The sequence below is a fragment of the Streptopelia decaocto genome, assembly GCF_964273445.1.
Source record: "Streptopelia decaocto genome assembly, chromosome: 1".
NCBI lineage: Eukaryota > Metazoa > Chordata > Aves > Columbiformes > Columbidae > Streptopelia > Streptopelia decaocto.
In genome coordinates, this window is record NC_138663.1 from 762,706 (window position 1) to 782,808 (window position 20,103).

Here is a 20,103-nt window from a genome sequence, read left to right on the forward strand (position 1 = left end):
GGGTGCTCACACTGGAGCCGTGGGAGCTCACATTGCTGTGCTGGGTGCTCACACCAGAGCTATGGGTGATCACATTGCTGTGGTGGGTGCTCACACCAGAGCTATGGGTGCTCACGCTGGAGCCATGGGAGTTCACATTGCTGTGATGGGTGCTCACACTCGAGCTACGGGTGCTCACACAGGAGCTGTGGGTGCTCACACTAGAGCTATGGGTGCTCACTCCGGTGTGGTGGGTGCTCACATTGCTGTGGTGGGTACTCACACTGGAGCTATGGGTGCTCACACCAGAGCTATGGGTGCTCACACTGGAGCTGTGGGTGCTCACACCAGAGCTATGGGTGCTCACACTGGAGCTATGGGTGCTCACACCAGAGCTATGGGTGCTCACACTGGAGCTGTGGGTGCTCACACCAGAGCTATGGGTGCTCACACTGGAGCTGTGGGTGCTCACACCAGAGCCACAGGAGCTCACTCTGGTGTGGTGGGTGCTCACACCAGAGCTATGGGTGCTCACACCACAGCCGTGGGTGCTCACACCAGAGCTATGGGTGCTCACACCACAGCCGTGGGTGCTCACACCAACACGCTACGTCCCACAGGACACCCCAGGCGGTGGTGGGCAGTGCCCAGCACCGAGGGGACAGCGCGGTGAGGTGCAGCCTGGGCTGTGCACCCTCGCTGGGCTCAGTACCAGACGCACAGACACGAGCAGGGCTCTGCCAGGATGGTCCCTGTGACACCTGGGGACAGTGAGCGGGGCCAGGGCTGGTGGTGCTGCCGGACTGACGCTGCACCCAGCGCGGCCCCGCTCCCTGTGCCGGTTAGTGTTGCTTCCCTGGGGGTGCAGGGAGGGAGGCAGCACCCAGGGGTGCAGAGAGGGGGGCAGCACCCCAGGGTGCCTGGGGGCTCGGTTGGTGGGGCCAGAACCGTGGGGCTTGGGTGGGCACGGGACTGGGAGCTCCTGATGTGTTTGGGAGCATTGTCCACACGAGTGACAGTGGGACTTACTGCTGGGGGTGCAGAGGTGGCCCTGGGATGGGGGGCTCTGCTATGGGGTCCTGGGTGGCACTGGCTGCTGGCACTGATGGGGACCACGGGGACATCCATCCATCCAGGGCCTGGTGTCTCGGGGTGTTCAGACAAGGGGGGGCCCGGGCTGGGGGTCTGGCTGGGGCTGTGCCCTCTCTGGGACTCCTGCCCATGCGTGGTGATGCGGAGCCATGGGGCGGCCGCCTCGCCTTTGATGTGGCTGCCAGGAGCGGGTGCCACTCGCCCCGTCCCCCGCGCCGCCCGACACCCCGGCCGCAGTGCCTATAAATGCACCGGGCGGCTGCGGCTGCTCCAGCCGGGCACATCGCCACGTCGCCGCTCTCACAGGTGCTGGGGGTGCTTGGGGGTGGTGGGCACTGGGGTGGTGGGTGCTGGGGCAGGTGGTGGGTGCTGGGGTGGTGGGTGCTGGGGTAAGCGGTGGGTGCTGGGGTGGTGGGTGCTGGAGCATGTGGTGGGTGCTGGGGCAGATGGTGGGTTCTGGGGTGGTGGGCACTGGGGCAGATGGTGGGTTCTGGGGTGGTGGGTGCTGGGGTAAGCGGTGGGTGCAGAGGTTGTGGGTTCTGGGGTGGTGGGTTCTGGGATGGTGGATTCTGGAATGGTGGGTGGGTCCTGGGGCAGATGGTGGGTTCTGGGGTGGTGGGTTCTGGGGTAAGCGGTGGGTGCTGGGGTGGTGGGTGCTGGGGCAGGTGGTGGGTTCTGGGGTGGTGGGTTCTGGGGTAAGCGGTGGGTGCTGGGGTGGTGGGTGCTGGGGCAGGTGGTGGGTTCTGGGGTGGTGGGTTCTGGGGTGGTAGGTGGGTGCTGGGGCAGGCGGTGGGTGCCCTGGCCAACCCCACACCCCACTCCAGCCGCCCCTTTCTCTGCAGGGAAGGGAGAGGATGGGAGCAGCTGCTGTCCTGGGGCTCTGCCTGCTCGGCTGCCTGGCCCTGCACCCCTCGCTGCCAGGTGACCCCTGCCCGCACCCTGCCCGCACCCTGCCCGCACCCTGCCCGCACCCTGCCCTGTCCTCCACAGCTCCCTACGCAACCCGGGGATGCACAGGGGGGCACCAGGGGCTCCCCGAAGCGCGGGGGCTCTGGAGCAGCCCCCCCTGGGCGGAGGCCGGGCGTGCCCTGAGCCCCCCGGGTGGCGGCTGCGGCTGGTGCTGGGGGGGGTCCCGGTGCAGCCCCTCACCCCACTGCCCCCCCCACCCCGCAGGGGCGCAGGCCAACAAGTGTGCCCGGGGCTGGCTGGACTTCAGGGGACACTGCTACGGGTACTTCGGGCGGGAGCTCAGCTGGAGGAAGGCAGAGGTAGGTGCTGGGGGTCCCGGCCCCCGCTGTGCGGGCGGCGCTGCCGGCCCCCCCCGACCCGGCTGTCCCGGGCAGGCGTGGTGCAAGGCCACCCGCGGGGGGTGTCACCTGGCCTCGCTGCACACGCGCGACGAGCACCGCGCCCTGGCGGCCTTCATCGCCCAGCGCCAGCAGCGCGACGAGGAGGAGGAGAGCGTCTGGATCGGCCTCTACCACCGCGTGAGCGGCCCCTGCCCGCCGCTGCCTGCCCCGCTGCCTGTGCGCTGCCTGCCCCGCTGCCTGTGCGCTGCCTGCCCCGCTGCCTGTGCGCTGCCTGTGCGCTGCCTGCCCCGCTGCCTGTGCGCTGCCCGCCCCGCTGCCTGTGCGCTGCCCGCCCCGCTGCCTGTGCGCTGCCTGCCCCGCTGCCTGTGCGCTGCCCGCCCCGCTGCCTGTGCGCTGCCTGTGCGCTGCCTGTGCGCTGCCTGCCCCGCTGCCTGTGCGCTGCCTGCCCCGCTGCCTGTGCGCTGCCTGCCCCGCTGCCTGCGCGCTGCCTGTGCGCTGCCTGCCCTGCTGCCTGCTCTGCTGCCTGCACCACTGCCTGTGCGCTGCCTGCCCTGCTGCCTGCACCGCTATCTGCACCGCTGCCCGCACCACTGCCTGCACCGCTGCCTGTGCGCTGCCCGCCCTGCTGCCTGCACCGCTGCCCGCACCACTGCTCGCACTGCTGCCTGCCCCACTGCCTGCCCCGCTGCCTGCCCTGCTGCCCCGCTGCCTGCAGCTCCCCCCGTGTTCCTGGGGGGTCACCACCCCAACGCTTTGCCCCGGGCCCATCCCACGCGTGCCCGTGCCATCCCTGCCATGCCTGTCCCTGCCCTGCCCACCCCTGTCCCTGCCCGTCCCTGCGTGCATCCACCCACGTTCCTGCACTGCCCGTGTCCGTCCGTCCGTCCTGTCCCCGTCTGCACCGCCCCGCGCTGGCTGCCGTTTGCCCCGCCCCGGCAGCCCCCGCACCGCCGACCAGCCCCGCGTCCCCCGTGTCCCCTGTGCCGCTCATGTCCCCTGTGCCACTCCTGTCCCCCGTGTCCCCCGCGTCCCCCGTGTCCCCTGTGCCGCTCATGTCCCCTGTGCCACTCCTGTCCCCCGTGTCCCCCGCGTCCCCCGTGTCCCCTGTGCCGCTCATGTCCCCTGTGCCACTCATGTCCCCCGTGTCCCCTGTGCCGCTCATGTCCTCCGTGTCCAGCCCCAGAGCCAGGCCTGGATGTGGGTGGACGGGTCCCCCAAGCGCTACTCGGCCTGGGAGGGGGACGATTTCCCGCGGGGGCGGCTGTGCGCGGCGCTGGAGGACTCCGCGGGTGAGCGGGGACCGCGGGCCGGGGGGGCGGCACCGCCGGGGGGCGCGGAGGGGACGGGAGAGGCTCCCCCGGCCCCCCAGCGCGCCCTCCGCCTCCCCGCAGGTTTCATGTCCTGGGAGGACGATTCCTGCAGCGACAGGAAACCCTTCGTCTGCAAATACAGCGCCCAAGGGGGGCCCTGAGGCAGCCCCCGGATACGCCCGCACCCCGCACCCCGTGTGCCCCTGCGGCACACCCCAAATCCCCGGACCCTGCACCCCATTGCGGCGTGCAGCACACCCCGACCCGGGCCCCCAAACCCCTGCCCCACTGCACCCCTCACAGCCCCCCCAAACCCCCCTGCTCCACTGCATCCCTCACAGCCCCCCCAAACCTCTCTGCCCCACTGCACCCCTCACAGCCCCCCCAAACCCCCCTGCCCCACTGCATCCCTCACAGCGCCCCCACCCCCTGCCCCACTGCACCCCTCACAGCCCCCCCAAACCTCCCTGCCCCACTGCACCCCTCACAGCACCCCCCAAACCCCCCTGCCCCACTGCACCCCTCACAGCCCCCCCAAACCCCCTTGCCCCACTGCACCCCTCACAGCGCCCCCAACCCCCTGCTCCACTGCACCCCTCACAGCCCCCCCAACCCCCAAACTGTGCTGTCGCGTTGCCCCCAGACACCCCACCCGGCCCCCCCTCCCTGGCCGCGGAGGGACCCCACAATAAAGTGCCTCGAAGCACCGTGGCCCCGCGTGTTCCTCCGCCGTGTCCGTGGCCCCCGCACAACGGCCCCCCCGGGGGACACCCCGGGGGACGGGACCCGGCAGCACCGCGTGTCCCCACCGGCCCGGCCCGGGGAAGGGGACAAAGCGGGGCGGGACACAGCCCAGGGCAGGGACACCCCGGCCCTTCACCCCACGGACCGGGGGGTCAGCGGCCCCCGAACGCGGGAACGGCGTGGGGAGCGGGGGGCACCGCGGGGTGACCGCGGGGGCGTTCCCGTGGGTCCGTGCCCGGGGTGGGGGGGGGGGGGCGCAAACCCGCAGCAGGGACCCCTATGTCCCAGCCGCCCCCCCGCACCGGTTTTGTACCGGTTTTTCTCCGGTTTATGGTCAAAATAAAGGCCGGGACGGTTCCGCCGCTGCCATCGACAGGGAGGGGGACGGGTGCTGGCACCGTGCTGCCCGGGTGTCCCCAAGGCAGGAGTGTCCCAAAGAGAGGAAATGTCCCCAGGGCAGGTGTGCCCAGTGACAGGAGGTGTCCCCAGGGCAGGAGGTGTCCCCACGGCAGTGAGTGTCCCCAGGGCAGGAGGTGTCCCCAGGGCAGGAGGTGTCCCCACGGCAGTGAGTGTCCCCAGGGCAGGAGGTGTCCCCACGGCAGGAGGTGTCCCGAGGGCAGTGGGTGTCCCCAAGGCAGTGGGTGTCCCCAAGGCAGTGAGTGTCCCCAGGGCAGGAGGTGTCCCCAGGGCAGTGAGTGTCCCCAAGGCAGTGAGTGTCCCCAGGGCAGGTGTCCCCAAGGCAGTGGGTGTCCCCAAGGCAGTGAGAGTCCCCAGGGCAGGTGTCCCCAAGGCAGTGGGTGTCCCCAAGGCAGTGAGAGTCCCCAGGGCAGGAGGTGTCCTCAGGGCAGTGGGTGTCCCCAAGGCAGTGAGTGTCCCCAGGGCAGGTGTCCCCAAGGCAGTGGGTGTCCCCAGGGCAGTGAGTGTCCCCAGGGCAGGAGGTGTCCCCAGGGCAGTGGGTGTCCCCAGGGCAGGAGGTGTCCCCATGTCAGGAGGTGCCCATCCCCTGGCCTTGGGGCCGGACACCAGCCATGCGTGGCACAGGTGGCTTTGGTGGTGGCACTGCCCGTGCCCACGCGTGGAGGGAGCAGACGGGCACGGGTGGGTGCTGGGTGCTCAAGCCAAGGTTTATTTCTGGGGACAGACTGGGGGGCCCACAGGGTGACGGGCAGGGAGGGGCGCGGGGGCCCCCCCGGTGCCGGGGGTCCGGCCGCCCCTCAGAGCTCGTGCTGGCACAGGAAGGGGAACCTGTAGTCGCAGGGGTAGTCATGCCAGAGCGTGAAACCTGGAGGGGGCAGAGGGTCACCCCGAGCCTGCCACCCCCCACACTGCCCCTGCGCCTCCGTCACCCTCCACCACCCCAGCTCCATCACCTCTCTTATCCCCATCAAACCCCCCGTACATCATCCCCACCTCCACCACATCCCCACCACCCCTTTTAGCCCCATCATCCCCACCTCCATCACCCCCCTTTACCACTGGACACCCCAACTGTCCCGCGGTGGCGGGGGTGCTGGGGGTGCCCCCCGCCCGGCTCACCCGAGAAGCTGTCCAGCACCACGCAGTCCTCCCTGTTCCGCAGGTTGTTGGGCTGTCCCCGCGCCCAGCTGGTGTAGTCGAGGGCGGACTGGTCCGTCCACTTCCAGCCGCGGGTCTGCGGGATGGGGTGACCGGCGTGGGGTCAGGGGGTGACCGGGGTGGGGTCAGTGGTTGCCAAGGAATGGGGATCAGGGGCTGCCCAGGTTGGGGTCAGTGGGTGCCCAGGGGGGTCAGTGGGTGCCCAGGGTGGGGTCAGTGGGTGCCCAGAGGCATCAGGGGGTGCCCGGGATGGGCTCAGTGGGTGCCCAGGGCAGTCAAGGGGTGCCCAGGGTGGGGTCAGGGGGTGCCTGGGACAGTCAGGGGGTGCCCATGGGGGTCAGTGGGTGCCCGGGGCAGTCAGGGGGTGGGGTCAGTGGGTGCCCATGGGGGTCAGTGGGTGCCCGGGGTGAAATCAGTGGGTGCCCAGGGATGGGGTCAGTGGGTGCCCGGGGTGGGGTCAGGGGGTGCCCAGGGTGGGGTCAGTAGGTGCCCGGAGCAGTCAGGGGGTGCCCAGGGTGGGGTCAGTGGGTGCCCGGGGTGGGGTCAGTGGGTGCCCATGGGGGTCAGTGGGTGCCCGGGGCAGTCAGGGGGTGCCCAGGGTGGGGTCAGTGGGTGCCCGGGGTGGGGTCAGTGGGTGCCCATGGGGGTCAGTGGGTGCCCGGGGTGAAGTCAGTGGGTGCCCAGGGATGGGGTCAGTGGGTGCCCGGGGTGGGGTCAGTGGGTGCCCATGGGGGTCAGTGGGTGCCCGGGGTGAAGTCAGTGGGTGCCCAGGGATGGGGTCAGTGGGTGCCCGGGGTGGGGTCAGTGGGTGCCCATGGGGGTCAGTGGGTGCCCAGGCAGGTCAGGGGGTGCCCAGGTTGGGGTAGTGGGTGCCCAGGTTGGGGTCAGGGGGTGCCCGGGGTGGGGTCAGTGGGTGCCCGGTGATGGGTTCAGTGGGTGCCAACGGATGAGGTCAGTGAGTGCCCAGGGATGGGGTCAGTGGTTGCCAAGGAATGGGGGTCAGGCGGAGCCCAGGGTGGGGCTCAGTGGGTGCCCGGGGTGGGGTCAGTGGGTGCCCAGGGGGGTCAGGAGGTGCCCAGCTTGGGGTCAGTGGGTGCCCAGGGGGGTCAGGAGGTGCCCAGGGTGGGGTCAGGGGGTGCCCGTGGGGGTCAGTGGGTGCCCAGGGGGGTCAGGGGGTGCCCGTGGGGGTCAGTGGGTGCCCAGGGGGGTCAGGGGGTGCCCAGGGGGGTCAGGGGGTGCCCAGGGTGGGGTCAGTGGGTGCCCGTGGGGGTCAGTGGGTGCCCAGGGGGGTCAGGAGGTGTCCAGCTTGGGGTCAGTGGGTGCCCAGGGGGGCCAGGGGGTGCCCGGGACAGGGCCCCCATGCAGAGGTGCATCCCCTGACACTCACGTGCTCCTCGTCGTGCAGCCCGATCCACACGTTTTGGCCACCCTTTTGGCTGGAGACGTACTGGGCGAAGACCCTGGTGGCCCCTTGGCTGTGGATGGAGGCCAGGTGGCCCTTGGGGCCGTAGCGCTTGCATTCCGCCTGGGGGGGGGCACGGGCGGTCAGCACCCCCGCACAGACCGCCGGGTGGGGGCAGCGCAGCAGAGCCCCCCAGGCTGCAGCCCCTGCGCGGGGTCCTGCTCCCGGCCGGGCTGATCCCCCCTGGGGACCCCCCGGGGACCCCCGGGGCCAGCACCCACCTCGGCCTCGGCCCAGGTCTTCCTCTGGACGAAGTACCCGTAGCAGGAGCCGCGGTGGTACAGCCAGTTGGGGGGGCAGCTGGCGGCCCCCTTCCGTGCGGGGGCAGGGCGGGGGCGGGCGGCCAGGGCACCTTCCGCACACGGGTGGAGCTGGCACCGGGTCACCGGCCCACGGGAGGGGGCACCGCCACCAACCCACAGGCCGTGGCCCCCGCCGTGGGGGGAGCCCGGCTGTCTGCTGGGTGTGGGGCCGGAGGGCACCGGCCCCCCAGCACCCACCCGGCACCACCCACATCCTGCGGAACCCCACCAGGGGCGCCCTCACCCGGGGGAACCCACCCAGTGGAACCCGCACCCACGGGCACCCCCACCCAGGGGGAACCCACCCAGTGGAACTCCCACCCACGGGCACCCCCTCCCAGGGGGAACCCACCCAGTGGAACCCGCACCCACGGGCACCCCCACCCAGGGGGAACCCACCCAGTGGAACTCGCACCCATGGGCACCCCCTCCCAGGGGGAACCCACCCAATGGAACTCGCACCCATGGGCACCCCCACCCAGGGAGACCCCCAACAATGCCCCCCCAGGCTCTGCCATGCCCTGGGCAGGGTGTGGGGGGGACACAGACAGGTTTGGGCATGGGGGGGCTGCCACGGGGTGGGCAGTGGGAGTGAGGGGTCAAGGAGACCAAGACTGGGGGTCAGGGGATGTGGATCAGGGATTGGGAATCAGGGATGGAGGATCAGGGGTCAGGGATCAGGGGTTTGGGATCAGGGGTTTGGGATCAGTGACTCGGGACAGGAGATCAGAGATGGGGGATCAGGGATTGGAGATCGGGGATCAGGAATTGGGGATCAGGGGTTTGGAATTAGGGATCAGGGTTCAGGGATCAGGGCCTGGGGAGGAGGGAGCAGGGTCAGGGCTGGGGCTGTGCTGGGCTGAGCGCTGCTGCCCGGGGTGGGGATTGTCCCCCTGGCCTGGGGTGGGATTGTCCCCCTGTCCCCGGGGTGGGCATTGTCCCCCTGTCCCAGGGTGGGATTGTCCCCCTGTCCCCGGGGTGGGCATTGTCCCCCTGTCCTGGGGTGGGCATTGTCCCCCTGTCCCAGGGTGGGATTGTCCCCCTGTCCCCGGGGTGGGCATTGTCCCCCTGTCCCCGGGTGGGGATTGTCCCCCTGTCCCGGGGTGGGGATTGTCCCCCTGTCCCAGGGTGGGATTGTCCCCCTGTCCCTGGGGTGGGCATTGTCCCCCTGTCCCCGGGTGGGCATTGTCCCCCTGTCCCGGGGTGGATATTGTCCCCCTGTCCTCGGGTGGGCATTGTCCCCCTGTCCCGGGGTGGGCATTGTCCCCTGTCCCCACGCAGGGACTCACCTGGCAGCGCGGCAGCGAGGAGCAGGCAGCCCAGCAGGAGTGGGGACAGCAGGGACCCCCTGGTCATCCCGCTGCTGTGGGACAGAGGGGGACACAGACTGAGCGGGGACGGGCACCGGCAGCACTGGCTGCTCGGGGCTCCTGCCCGCTGGGAAACGGGGACACGGGGACCATCTGCCCCCCGGGATGGGGGCAGGGGGTGCCCAGCTCCATACTGGGACGGGGGGCAGGGGGTACCCAGCTCCATACTGGGATGGAGGGCAGGGGGTACCCAGCTCCATACTGGGATGGAGGGCAGGGGGTGCCCAGCTCCATACTGTGATGGAGGGCAGGGGGTACCCAGCTCCATACTGGGATGGAGGGCAGGGGGTGCCCAGCTCCATACTGGGATGGAGGGCAGGGGGTACCCAGCTCCATACTGTGATGGAGGGCAGGGGGTACCCAGCTCCATACTGGAATGGAGGGCAGGGGGTGCCCAGCTCCATACTGGGATGGAGGGCAGGGGGTGCCCAGCTCCATACTGGGATGGAGGGCAGGGGGTGCCCAGCTCCATACTGGGACGGGGGGCAGGGGACACTCACCAGCCGGCTCCCAGGCGCAGGGTGGCTGACATGTCTCTGAATGAGTGACCCACGTCCCAGGGGTGTCCCCAGGTCAGTCTGTCTGTCGGGCGAGGGCTGCTCTGGCACGACCTCCCCAGGTTGGGCACCCGCTGCTTTTATGTCTGTGGAGTGGGACAGGACATTGGGACATGACATTGGGACACACGGCCACTTCTGCTTTCCTGGAATGGTCGTTATCACAACTTCTCTGCCCTGCCCTGAATAAGGGTTCCCAGTGCTGCCAGTGAGACCAGCACGGCCTCCTGGCTGCTCCCACACCCCGCTCAGCCCACAGACACCTCTGGGGCAGCAGCATCCCTGGGGACACCAGCATCCCTGGGGACACCGCCATCCATGGGGACACCAGCATCCCTGGGGACAGCAGCATCCCTGGGGACACAGCATCCCTGGGGACACCAGCATCCCTGGGGACACCAGCCTCCCTAAGGCAGCATCATCCCTGGGGACACCAGCATCCCTGGGGACGCCAGCATCCCTAGGGACACCATCACCCCTGGGGACACCAGCATCCCTGGGGACACCAGCATCCCTAGGGACACCATCATCCCTGGGGACACCAGCATCCCTGGGGCACCAGCATCCCTGGGGACACCATCACCCCTGGGGACACCAGCATCCCTAGGGACACCATCACCTCTGGGGACACCAGCCTCCCTGGGGCACCAGCATCCCTAGGGACACCATCACCCCTGGGGACACCAGCCTCCCTGGGGACACCACCATCCCTAGATGAGGTTACACAGTAACATGATATAATATTGATATAATGATATGTAATTATTCTTTTTATATATGCATTACGTACGTATATAAAAAATAATGATTATAAGAGGGAAAGGCAATTAGGGGATTTTCCCCCAAAACCCATCCTCGCCCTGGCGCTCCTGCTGCCCGTGGGTCTGTCTGGAGCACAGGGCCACCAGGAGCGAGGTGGGACCAGGATGTGATGTGGAGGAGCCTGTATATGTTGTGGAGGAGTCTGTATATGTTGTGTAGGAACCTGCATATGTTGTGTTTGAGCTCAGATATGCTGTGTAGGAGCCCATAAGTATTGGACATAAGCCCATCCGTGTCGTGTAGGAGACCGCATACATTGTATAGGGGCCTGTACATGTTGTGTAAGAGCCCATACATGTTGTGTAGGTGCCCGTATATGTTGTGTAGGAGCCGGTATATGTTGTGTAGGGGCCTGTACATGTTGTATAAGAGCCCATACGTGTTGTGTAGGTGCCCGTATATCAGTATATGTTGTGTGAGTGCCTGTGTATGTTGTGTAGGAGCCCGTGTATGCTGAACAGCAACCCGTATGTGTTGTGTAGGAGTCCATACGTGTTGTGGAGGAGCCTGTATGTGTTGCATAGGAGCCCACCTATCTTCTGTAGGTGTCCATTTGTGTTGCATAGGAGCCCATCTGTGTTGTGTAGGTGCCTGTATACATTGTCTAGATGCCTGTACAGGTTGTGTAGGTGTCTGTACACATTGCGCAGCTGTCTGTATACATTGCGTAGGTGCCTGTACACATTGTGTAGGTGTCTGTATACATTGTGTAGGTGTCTGTACACGTTGTGTAGATGCCTGTACAGGCTGTGTAGGTGTCTGTACACGTTGTGTAGGTGCCTGTACACATTGTGTAGGTGTCTGTACAGGCTGTGCGGGGCCCGTGGGGCAGCCAGCACTCTGTTCCCTCTCCCTCTCATGTTTGGGGTGCCGGGGGGGGAGCTGCAGTCACCCCGACACCCCCATGTTCCCCATGGACACCCCGTCCCTGCTCCAGCACCAGGCCCCCAGCAACGTGGCCGGGGGGGGCAAGGGCCCATCACCATAACCAAAAACGGGGTCCCCCACCCCGATTCCAAACCTGGGTCCCCCCCACCCCAACAGCTGGGGCGTTATCAGCCCCATCATCTCCCCCTTTCACAAGCCTGTGGCCGGGGCCGGTTCTGACCATTGTGGCCCCAACGGCGGCTGCTCATCCACCCCACCCCTGGGTCCCCCCGCACCCTGGGTCCCATCCCCCCTGCAGTGCTGGTCCAGCTCTGGGTCCTCAGCACAGGACACACACGGACCTGCTGGAGAGGGGCCAGAGCAGCCCCAGGAATGACCCGAGGCTGGAACAGCTCTGCTGGGGACAGGTGAGAGAGCTGGGCTGGTCAGCTGGAGAACAGGAGCTCCAGGAGACCTTAGTGCGGCCTTTCCGCACTGAAAAGGGGCTGAGAAGAAAGATGGGGACAGACTTGAGCAGGGCCTGTTGTGACAGGACAAGGGGTGATGGTTTGAACTAAAGGAGGGAGATTCAGGCCGGACATGAGGAAGGAATTGTTGCCCTGAGGGTGGTGAGAACCTGGCCCAGGTTGGCCAGAGAGGTGGTGGATGAACCATCCCTGAGACATCCCAGGCCAGACTGGACGGGCTCTGAGCACGCTGAGCTGGTGCAGATGTCCCTGTCATGGCAGGGGGACTGGGGGCTGGGAACGTCCCTTCAACACAAACCATCTGTGGTTCTGGATTCCCACCCCATCCCTCCCCTCCGTCACCACTCTAAGTGACCCCATCCCCATCCCAGGTGTTTTCCATCCCTTGTTCTGTGACCACCTCTGTGTAGTCCCCCCCCGCCAAGCATCCCCTGTACATGCAGAGTCCCCCCCATCAGCTGTTAACGTCATGCCGGGGGGGTCACCGGCTGCTGCCGCGGCCGTTACCAACTTCTCCTTTCCCCAAAGGACCGTTCCTTATCAGCAGTTCTGCTGCTCTTATCAAAACTGCCGCTGCCTCCCGATAACGATTGACCCTTCCTCACCAGTGTTTCCATGACACACAGCTCACCCTTCTGCTGCTCCGGCAGCGCCAAAGGCGGCTGCCAAACCCCACAGTGGGTGCCAAACCTCGCACCGGGGTGCTGAGCCCCATGGTCTGCCCCCGTCCCAGTATGGAGCTGGGCACCCCCTGCCCTCCACACCAGTATGGAGCTGGGCACCCCCTGCCCCCCATCCCAGTATGGAGCTGGGCACCCCCTGCCCTCCATCCCAGTATGGAGCTGGGCGTACCCTCCCCTCCATCCCACTATGGAGCTGGGCATCCCCTCCCCTCCATCCCACTATGGAGCTGGGCATCCCCTGTTCCAGTATAGAGCTGGGCACCCCTGCCCTTTGTCCCAGTATGGAGCTGAGCATCCTTTGCCCCCTATCCCAGTACAGAGCTGGGCACCACTGCCCTTTGTCCCAGTATGGAGCTGGGCATCCCCTGCGCCCCATCCCAGTATGGAGCTGGGTGCCCCCTGCGCCCCATCCCAGTATGGAGCTGGGTACCCCCTGCCCTCCATCCCGAGGCGTGAGTGGCCCTGACGAGCCCCTTTTCCCAGCAGGACAGGCCCCCCCAGCACCCCCGTCACTGGGTGCTGTCGCTGCCCAGGTGCCAGCGCGGGGACGCGTGGCAGGATGGTGTCAGGGCCACGCGAGTCCGCAGACGAAAGCCGGACGCGCGGGGCCGGGGAGGCTCTTTCATCGTGCCCAGACGCGTCCCCGGCTCCGTCACCGGCAGCCGAGCGCGGCCGCCCCTCCGCGGGGCGATGACGGGGCGTCCCCGCCGCGCTGCCATCAAAGGAGCGGCGGGACACGGGCCGCTGAGCGTCTGCGTCCGTGGGCGCCGGCTGCGTCAGCCCCGCTCGCCGTGGGGCAGGGGGGACACCCCGGGTGGCTCAGGGTGCCGCCCCCGCCTCCGCACCCGCTCAGGATGTCCCCCCGGGCCGCAGCCCGGCCCCGCAGACACGGCAGCCCAGGAGCCCAGAGCCCTGCACCCCGTGCCCTGTACCCCTGCACCCTGAACCCTGCACCCTGAAACCCTGCACCCTGCATCCTGCACCCTGAAACCCTGCACCCCTTCACCCTGCAACCCTGCACCCTGAACCCTGCACCCTGAAACCCTGCACCCTGCATCCTGCATCCTGCACCCTGCATCCTGCACCCTGCATCCTGCACTCTGAACCCTGCACCCTGAAACCCTGCACCCTGCATCCTGAAACCCTGAACCCTGCACCCTGCACCCTGCATCCTGCACCCTGAAACCCTGCACCCTGCACCCCTGCACCCCGCACCCTGAAACCCTGCACCCTGGACCCTGCACCCTGAACCCTGCACCTTGCATCCTGCACCCTGAAACCCTGTACCCTGCACCCCGCACCCTGAAACCCTGCACCTTGCATCCTGCACCCTGAAACCCTGCACCATGCACCCCTGCACCCTGCACCCTGAAACCCTGCACCCTTGTGCCCTGCACCCTGAAACTCTACACCCCTGTGCCCTGCACCCTGCACCCCTGTGCCCTGCACACTGAAAGCCTGCACCCCTGCACCCTGCATCCCTGTGCCCTACACCCGTGCACCTTGCACCCGTGCAACCTGCATCCCTGCACCCTGCACCCATGTGCCTGCACCCGTGTCCTGCACCCATGCACCCCTGTGCTCCTGCGCCCTGCACCCCTGCGGCCTGCACCCCGAACCCCTGCACCGCTGTGCTCCTGCCCCCTGCGCCCTGAACCCCTGTGCTCTGCACCCGTGCACCCTGCACTCCTGCCCCCTGCACCCCTGTGACCCTGCAGCCCTGCACCCTGCATCTGTGCACCCTGCACTCCTGCGCTCTGCACCCCTGCGCCACTAACCCCTGCACCCCACACCCCTGCTCTGTGCACCCCTACATCCTGCGCACTGCAGCCTGCACCTTGCACCCCGGTGCCCCTGCCTACTGCACCCCACACCCTGCACCCCTGCTCTCCAGCACCGGTGCACTGCACATCATACACCCTGCACCCAACACTCTGCATTCTGCATATCCCTGTAACCGTGCATCCGCACACGCTGCACTCCTACATCCTGCACCCCACACCCTGCACCCCTGTAACCTGCACCCCACACCCCTGCACCCGGACTCCTGTACCCCCGTCCCCTGTTCCTCACACCCTGCACCCCGGCATCCCCGCACCTTGCACCGCGCACTCCACAGCTGGCACAGCTGGCTGGGCCAGGGGCACCAGACGGGGGTCACAGAGTCACCCCCACCCTGAGCACACAGACAGGTGCACACACACACACACACACGTGCACAGGCACACACAGGTGCACACACACACACACACACGTGCACAGGCACACACAGGTGCACACACACACACCTGGCCGTGCACAGGTACACATGGACACATGCACACACACGTGCACAGGCACACACGGACAGGTGCACACACACAGAGCCATGCACAGGTGCACATGGACAGCTACACACACGGACAGGTACACACACACACGTGCACAGGCACACATGGCCATGCACAGGTACACATGGACACGTCCACACACACACCTGTGCACAGGTACACATAGACAGGTGCACACACACATGCACAGGTACACATGGACAGGTGCACACACACACAGCCATGCACAGCTGCACACACACACACGTCCACAAGCATAAACGGACAGGTGCACACACACACACACACACGCACAGGCACACATGTGCACAGGCACAAATGGACACGTGCATACACACACACGTGTGCTGTGCCAGAACAAACACAAGCCCCGTCCCCTCCGTGCACACGTGTGCACAGATGTGCCACACACGCACACGTGCATAGTGCACACATGAACACATACACGGCATGTGCACACAGATGCCCCTTGCACACACACACACACACACGCACGCACACACACAGTGGGTGTGCCCGGGCTGCTCTCCTGGGGGGTCCCGGGGCTCTTTCCCCCCCGATCTCACACCGTGCTGCAGCGACACCTGCGCCCACGGGAACCCCTTCGGCTGCAAGTCCAGCGCCCGGAGCCACTGGGGGGGACCCTGTGCCAGCCTCACTGCCCCTGTCACCTCACCTGCCACCTCCCCTGTCACCTCCCCTGCCACCACCCCTGTCACCTCCCCTGTCACCTCACCTGCCATCTCCCTGCCACCTCCCCTGTCACCTCACCTGCCACCTCACCTGTCACCTCACCTGCCACCTCGCCTGCCATCTCCCTGCCACCACCCCTGTCACCTCACCTGCCACCTCCCCTGTCACCTCCCCTGCCGCCTCACCTGACACCTCCCCTGCCACCACCCCTGACACCCTCCCTGCCACCACCCCTGACACCATCCCTGCCACCTCCCCTGCCACCACCCCTGACACCCTCCCTGCCACCTCCCCTGTCACCACCCCGCCAACCTCCCTGCCACCTTCCCTGCCACATCCCCTGGCACCTCCCCTGCACCTCCCCTGCACCTCCCCTGCACCTCCCTGCCACCACCCCTGCCACCACCCCTGCCACCACCCCTGCCATCAGCCCTGCCACCTCCCCTGTCACCACCCTGCCACCATCCCTGCCACCATCCCTGCCACCTCCCTGCCATCAGCCCTGTCACCCTCCCAGCCACCACCCCTGCCATCATCCCTGCCACCACCCCTGTCACCTCCCTGCCACCTCCCCTGACGCCGTCCCTGTCACCATAAAGAGACCCGCACAGGGAAGCGGCCATGCTGTGTGAGACGAATACAAAGTCCTGTGCAGATCTCTCGGGTGTTGGATGGTGAGCAGGGTGAGAGATGAAGCCACAATGTTCCTCGAGGCCCCACGTTAGACATGGAGCCTCCTCTCCAGAAGCGCCCGCGCTGCCCGTACACCTCCGAGCACAAACCGCACTGCGCTGCTCAGGCAACAATTACTCAGTTCCCATGAAGATGTGAGAGCAGCGAGGGCACTTGCAGAAGGGAAAGGGAATGATCTGACTCCTTGCTCTGTATTGCTCAGGGTTCCACACACCTGGGTGGGGGCTGTAGACACCTGGGCAGGTGAGTGTGCAGCTGATACACTTGCCCCTGCAGGTGCTTCCTCAAAGTCTAATACGGAACAACGTATTCATATAGAAATACTAGTGTGAGTGGTTTTGTGATGCTTCGTATGTGTAAAGAGGGTGATGATAACAGAACAAACAGGGTTGTAAGTTCTGGAACAAACAAGGCTACAAGTTCTGGAACAAACAGGGTTATAAGCTCTGGAACAAACAGGGTTGTAAGTTCTGGAACAAACAAGGCTACAAGTTCTGGAACAAACAGGGTTATAAGCTCTGGAACAAACAGGGTTGTAAGTTCTGGAACAAACAGGGTTACAAGTTCTGGAACAAACAGGGCTACTGGTTTTGGGGTTTAACCGTCCTTAACAGCTTTACTAGACCAGGCTGTGATTCTTTGATCCACCACCCAGTGCACATGGGGCCCCGCTGCCGGATCGGGCCCCACAGCACCCAGCGCCGTGGGGCTGGGGGGGATCCCACCGGGACCCACCAGGGTCACCAGCCACAGGGCGCGGGGATGGGGACGGGGACAGGGACAGCACAGGGACAGCACAGGGACAGCACAGGGACCGTGTCTGGGCAGCCCAGGGCAGGGAAACACTCTGCCCAGGGCACAGCTGGGCTGGCAGAGCCCCACAGCTCACCCCACAGACCCCATGGACCCCACAGACCCCCACAGCTCACCCCACAGACCCCATGGACCCCACAGACCCCCACAGTTCACCCCACAGACCCCATGGGCCCCACAGACCCCCACAGCTCACCCCACAGACCCCATGGACCCCCATGGTCCCCCACAGCTCACCCCACAGACCCCATGGACCCCCATGGACCCCCACGGCTCACCCCACAGACTCCATGGACCCCCATGGACCCCCACAGCTCACCCCACAGACCCCATGGACCCCACAGACCCCCACGGGACCTCCATAGCCCCCAGTCAGCCCCCCTGGCCCCCATGGGTCCCCCATGGTCTCCAGTCAGCCCCTTACCCCCTATGGCCCCATGGGACCCCCATGGCCCCCAGCCAGCCCCACTGACCCCTTATGGCCCTGTGGGTCCCTCATCACCCCCAGCCAGCCCCACTGACCCCCTATGGCCCCATGGGTCCCACATCGTCCCCAGCCAGCCCCACTGACCCCCTATGGCCCTGTGGGTCCCCCATCGCCCCCAGCCAGCCCCACTGACCCCCTATGGCCCTGTGGGTCCCTCATCACCCCCAGCCAGCCCCACTGACCCCCTATGGCCCTGTGGGTTCCCCATCGCCCCCAGCCAGCCCCACTGACCCCCTATGGCCCTGTGGGTTCCCCATCGCCCCCAGCCAGCCCCACTGACCCCCTATGGCCCTGTGGGTCCCCCATCGCCCCCAGCCAGCCCCACTGACCCCTTATGGCCCTGTGGGTTCCCCATCGTCCCCAGCCAGCCCCACTGACCCCCTATGGCCCCCATGGGACCCCCATGGCCCCCAGCCAGCCCCACTGACCCCCTATGGCCCTGTGGGTCCCCCATCGCCCCCAGCCAGCCCCACTGACCCCTTATGGCCCTGTGGGTTCCCCATCGTCCCCAGCCAGCCCCACTGACCCCCTATGGCCCCCATGGGACCCCCATCGCCCCCAGCCAGCCCCACTGACCCCCTATGGCCCTGTGGGTCCCCCATCGCCCCCAGCCAGCCCCACTGACCCCTTATGGCCCTGTGGGTTCCCCATCGTCCCCAGCCAGCCCCACTGACCCCCTATGGCCCTGTGGGTTCCCCATCGTCCCCAGCCAGCCCCACTGACACCCTATGGCCCTGTGGGTCCCTCATCACCCCCAGCCAGCCCCACTGACCCCCTATGGCCCTGTGGGTCCCCCATCGCCCCCAGCCAGCCCCACTGACCCCCTATGGCCCTGTGGGTTCCCCATCGTCCCCAGCCAGCCCCACTGACCCCCTATGGCCCTGTGGGTTCCCCATCGCCCCCAGCCAGCCCCACTGACCCCCTATGGCCCCCGTGGGTCCCCCATCACCCCCAGCCAGCCCCACTGACCCCTTATGGCCCTGTGGGTCCCCCATCGCCCCCAGCCAGCCCCACTGACCCCCTATGGGACCCCTGTGCCCCGAGGACCAGGCTCTCCCAGGGCTGACTCCCGCAGTGGGGCAGCCCCACGGCCGTGACTGCCTGCGGCCCCCATGCACCTGTGACCTGCCTGTGTGTCCTTGTCCCCCTCCCCACGTCCCCGTGTCCCCGTGTCCCCATCCCAGGCTGCCGGTGCTGTTTGTTGTGCAGGTGCCATAGTAACTGGGGGAGGAGAAGCCGGCGGGAGCGCGGGTAAGGGGTGAGGGGTAAGGGGTGAGGGGTGAGGGGGCCCGCAGCCCTGGGGCGGGGGTGCAGCCCTGGGGTGCTGGGGCTGGGTATACAGGGTCCCAGGGGCTGTATGTATGGGGCATTGGGGGCTGGACATATGTGGTCCCAAGGGCTGTATATATGGGGTGCTGGGGGCTGGATATATGGGTATATGCCATATATATGGCATATTGGGGGCTGTATATATGGGGTGTGGGGGGGTGGACATATGAGGTCCCAGGGGTTGTATATATGGGGTACTGGGGGCTAGATATATGGATATATGCCATATATATGGCATATTGGGGGCTGTATATATGGGGTGGGGGGGGGGTGGACATATGAGGTCCCAGGGGCTGTATATATGGAGTGCTGGGGGCTGGATATATGGATATATATGGATATATGCCATATATATGACATATTGGGGGCTGTATATATGGGGTGGGGGGGGGTGGACATACAAGGTCCCAGAGGCTGTATATATGGGGTGTTGGGGGCTGGATATACGGGGCCCCAAGGGCCATATATATGCCATATTGGGGCTGTATATATGGGGCACTGGGGTGCATCCATGGGGCTGGGGCTGCGTATTTGGGGTGCTGGGGGGGTTTCACCCCTGGGGTGCCAGAGGCTGCATTCCTGGGGTACTGGAGGTTGTATATATGGGGTGCTGGGGCTGCATCCCTGGCGTGCCAGGAGGTGTATATGTGGGGTGCTGGAGGCTGTATCTATGGGGTGCCAGGGGCTGTATATACAGGGTTCGGGGGGCTGTATATATGGGGTGCCAGGGACCTCACACCTGGGGAGCAGGGGCTGTATCTATGGGGTGCTGGGGGCTGTTTTCTTGGGGAGCAGGGGCTGTATCTATGGGGAGCAGGGGCTGTATCTATGGGGTGCTGGGGGCTGCATGCTTGGGGAGCAGGGGCTGTATCTATGGGGTGCTGGGGCTCCATCCCCGGTGTCTCAGCAGCTGCACCCGAGGTACCGGGGTTTCTTCCCTGGGGTGCTGGAATCCTCTCGGAAGGGCTGTTGTGGTTCCCCCTGGGATGCTGGGGTGCACGCGGGTGCTGGGGGGTCCCCCGGATGTCACAGCTGGCACCCTGGGGATGCCCAGCGGGGGTCGGGGGGTGGGGGCCCCGGAGCCCCCGGCCATTGTGACGCGGGTGCCGCTGGGGACAGTTCCGGACCCGGCTCGTCCTGGGCTGGGGGCTCAGGCTCTGGGGCTGAGGGGCCGCGTCGCTCTCCGCAGGGGCCGCC

At 66.7% G+C, this 20,103-nt stretch overlaps 2 protein-coding genes and 1 long non-coding RNA gene across 5 annotated transcripts; 2 read left to right on the plus strand and 1 right to left on the minus strand.

Annotated features, from left to right (window-relative positions):
• Window positions 1-1,496: 1,496 nt before the first annotated feature.
• Window positions 1,497-3,852, plus strand: LOC309449234 (rheacalcin-1-like; the record flags this gene model as incomplete). The annotated part of the gene is made up of 4 exons (XM_082071209.1): window positions 1,497-1,554; window positions 2,245-2,558; window positions 3,559-3,670; window positions 3,773-3,852. The coding sequence occupies 4 exons, from the start codon at window positions 1,497-1,499 to the stop codon at window positions 3,850-3,852; spliced, it is 564 nt and encodes a 187-aa protein (XP_081927335.1).
• A 1,686-nt stretch (window positions 3,853-5,538) lies between these two features.
• LOC309440081 (C-type lectin Cal-like) lies at window positions 5,539-9,794 on the minus strand. 2 transcript variants are annotated; one of them, XM_082053389.1, is made up of 6 exons: window positions 9,645-9,794; window positions 9,064-9,137; window positions 7,694-7,824; window positions 7,398-7,535; window positions 5,972-6,086; window positions 5,539-5,717 (listed from the first exon to the last, which is right to left on the minus strand). In XM_082053389.1, the coding sequence occupies exons 1-6, from the start codon at window positions 9,674-9,676 to the stop codon at window positions 5,650-5,652; spliced, it is 558 nt and encodes a 185-aa protein (XP_081909515.1). In that variant the 5' UTR covers window positions 9,677-9,794; the 3' UTR covers window positions 5,539-5,649. The 2 variants fall into 2 exon arrangements, with proteins under 2 accessions (XP_081909515.1, XP_081909516.1); XM_082053390.1 differs by having other exon boundaries at window positions 9,064-9,134; window positions 9,645-9,773.
• On the plus strand, window positions 6,095-7,404 carry LOC309440091. 2 transcript variants are annotated; one of them, XR_014184123.1, is made up of 3 exons: window positions 6,095-6,354; window positions 6,497-6,660; window positions 7,327-7,404. It is a non-coding gene; the product is annotated as an uncharacterized lncRNA (long non-coding RNA). The 2 variants fall into 2 exon arrangements; XR_014184124.1 differs by lacking the exon at window positions 7,327-7,404 and adding an exon at window positions 6,816-6,867 and having other exon boundaries at window positions 6,497-6,640.
• Window positions 9,795-20,103: the final 10,309 nt, after the last annotated feature.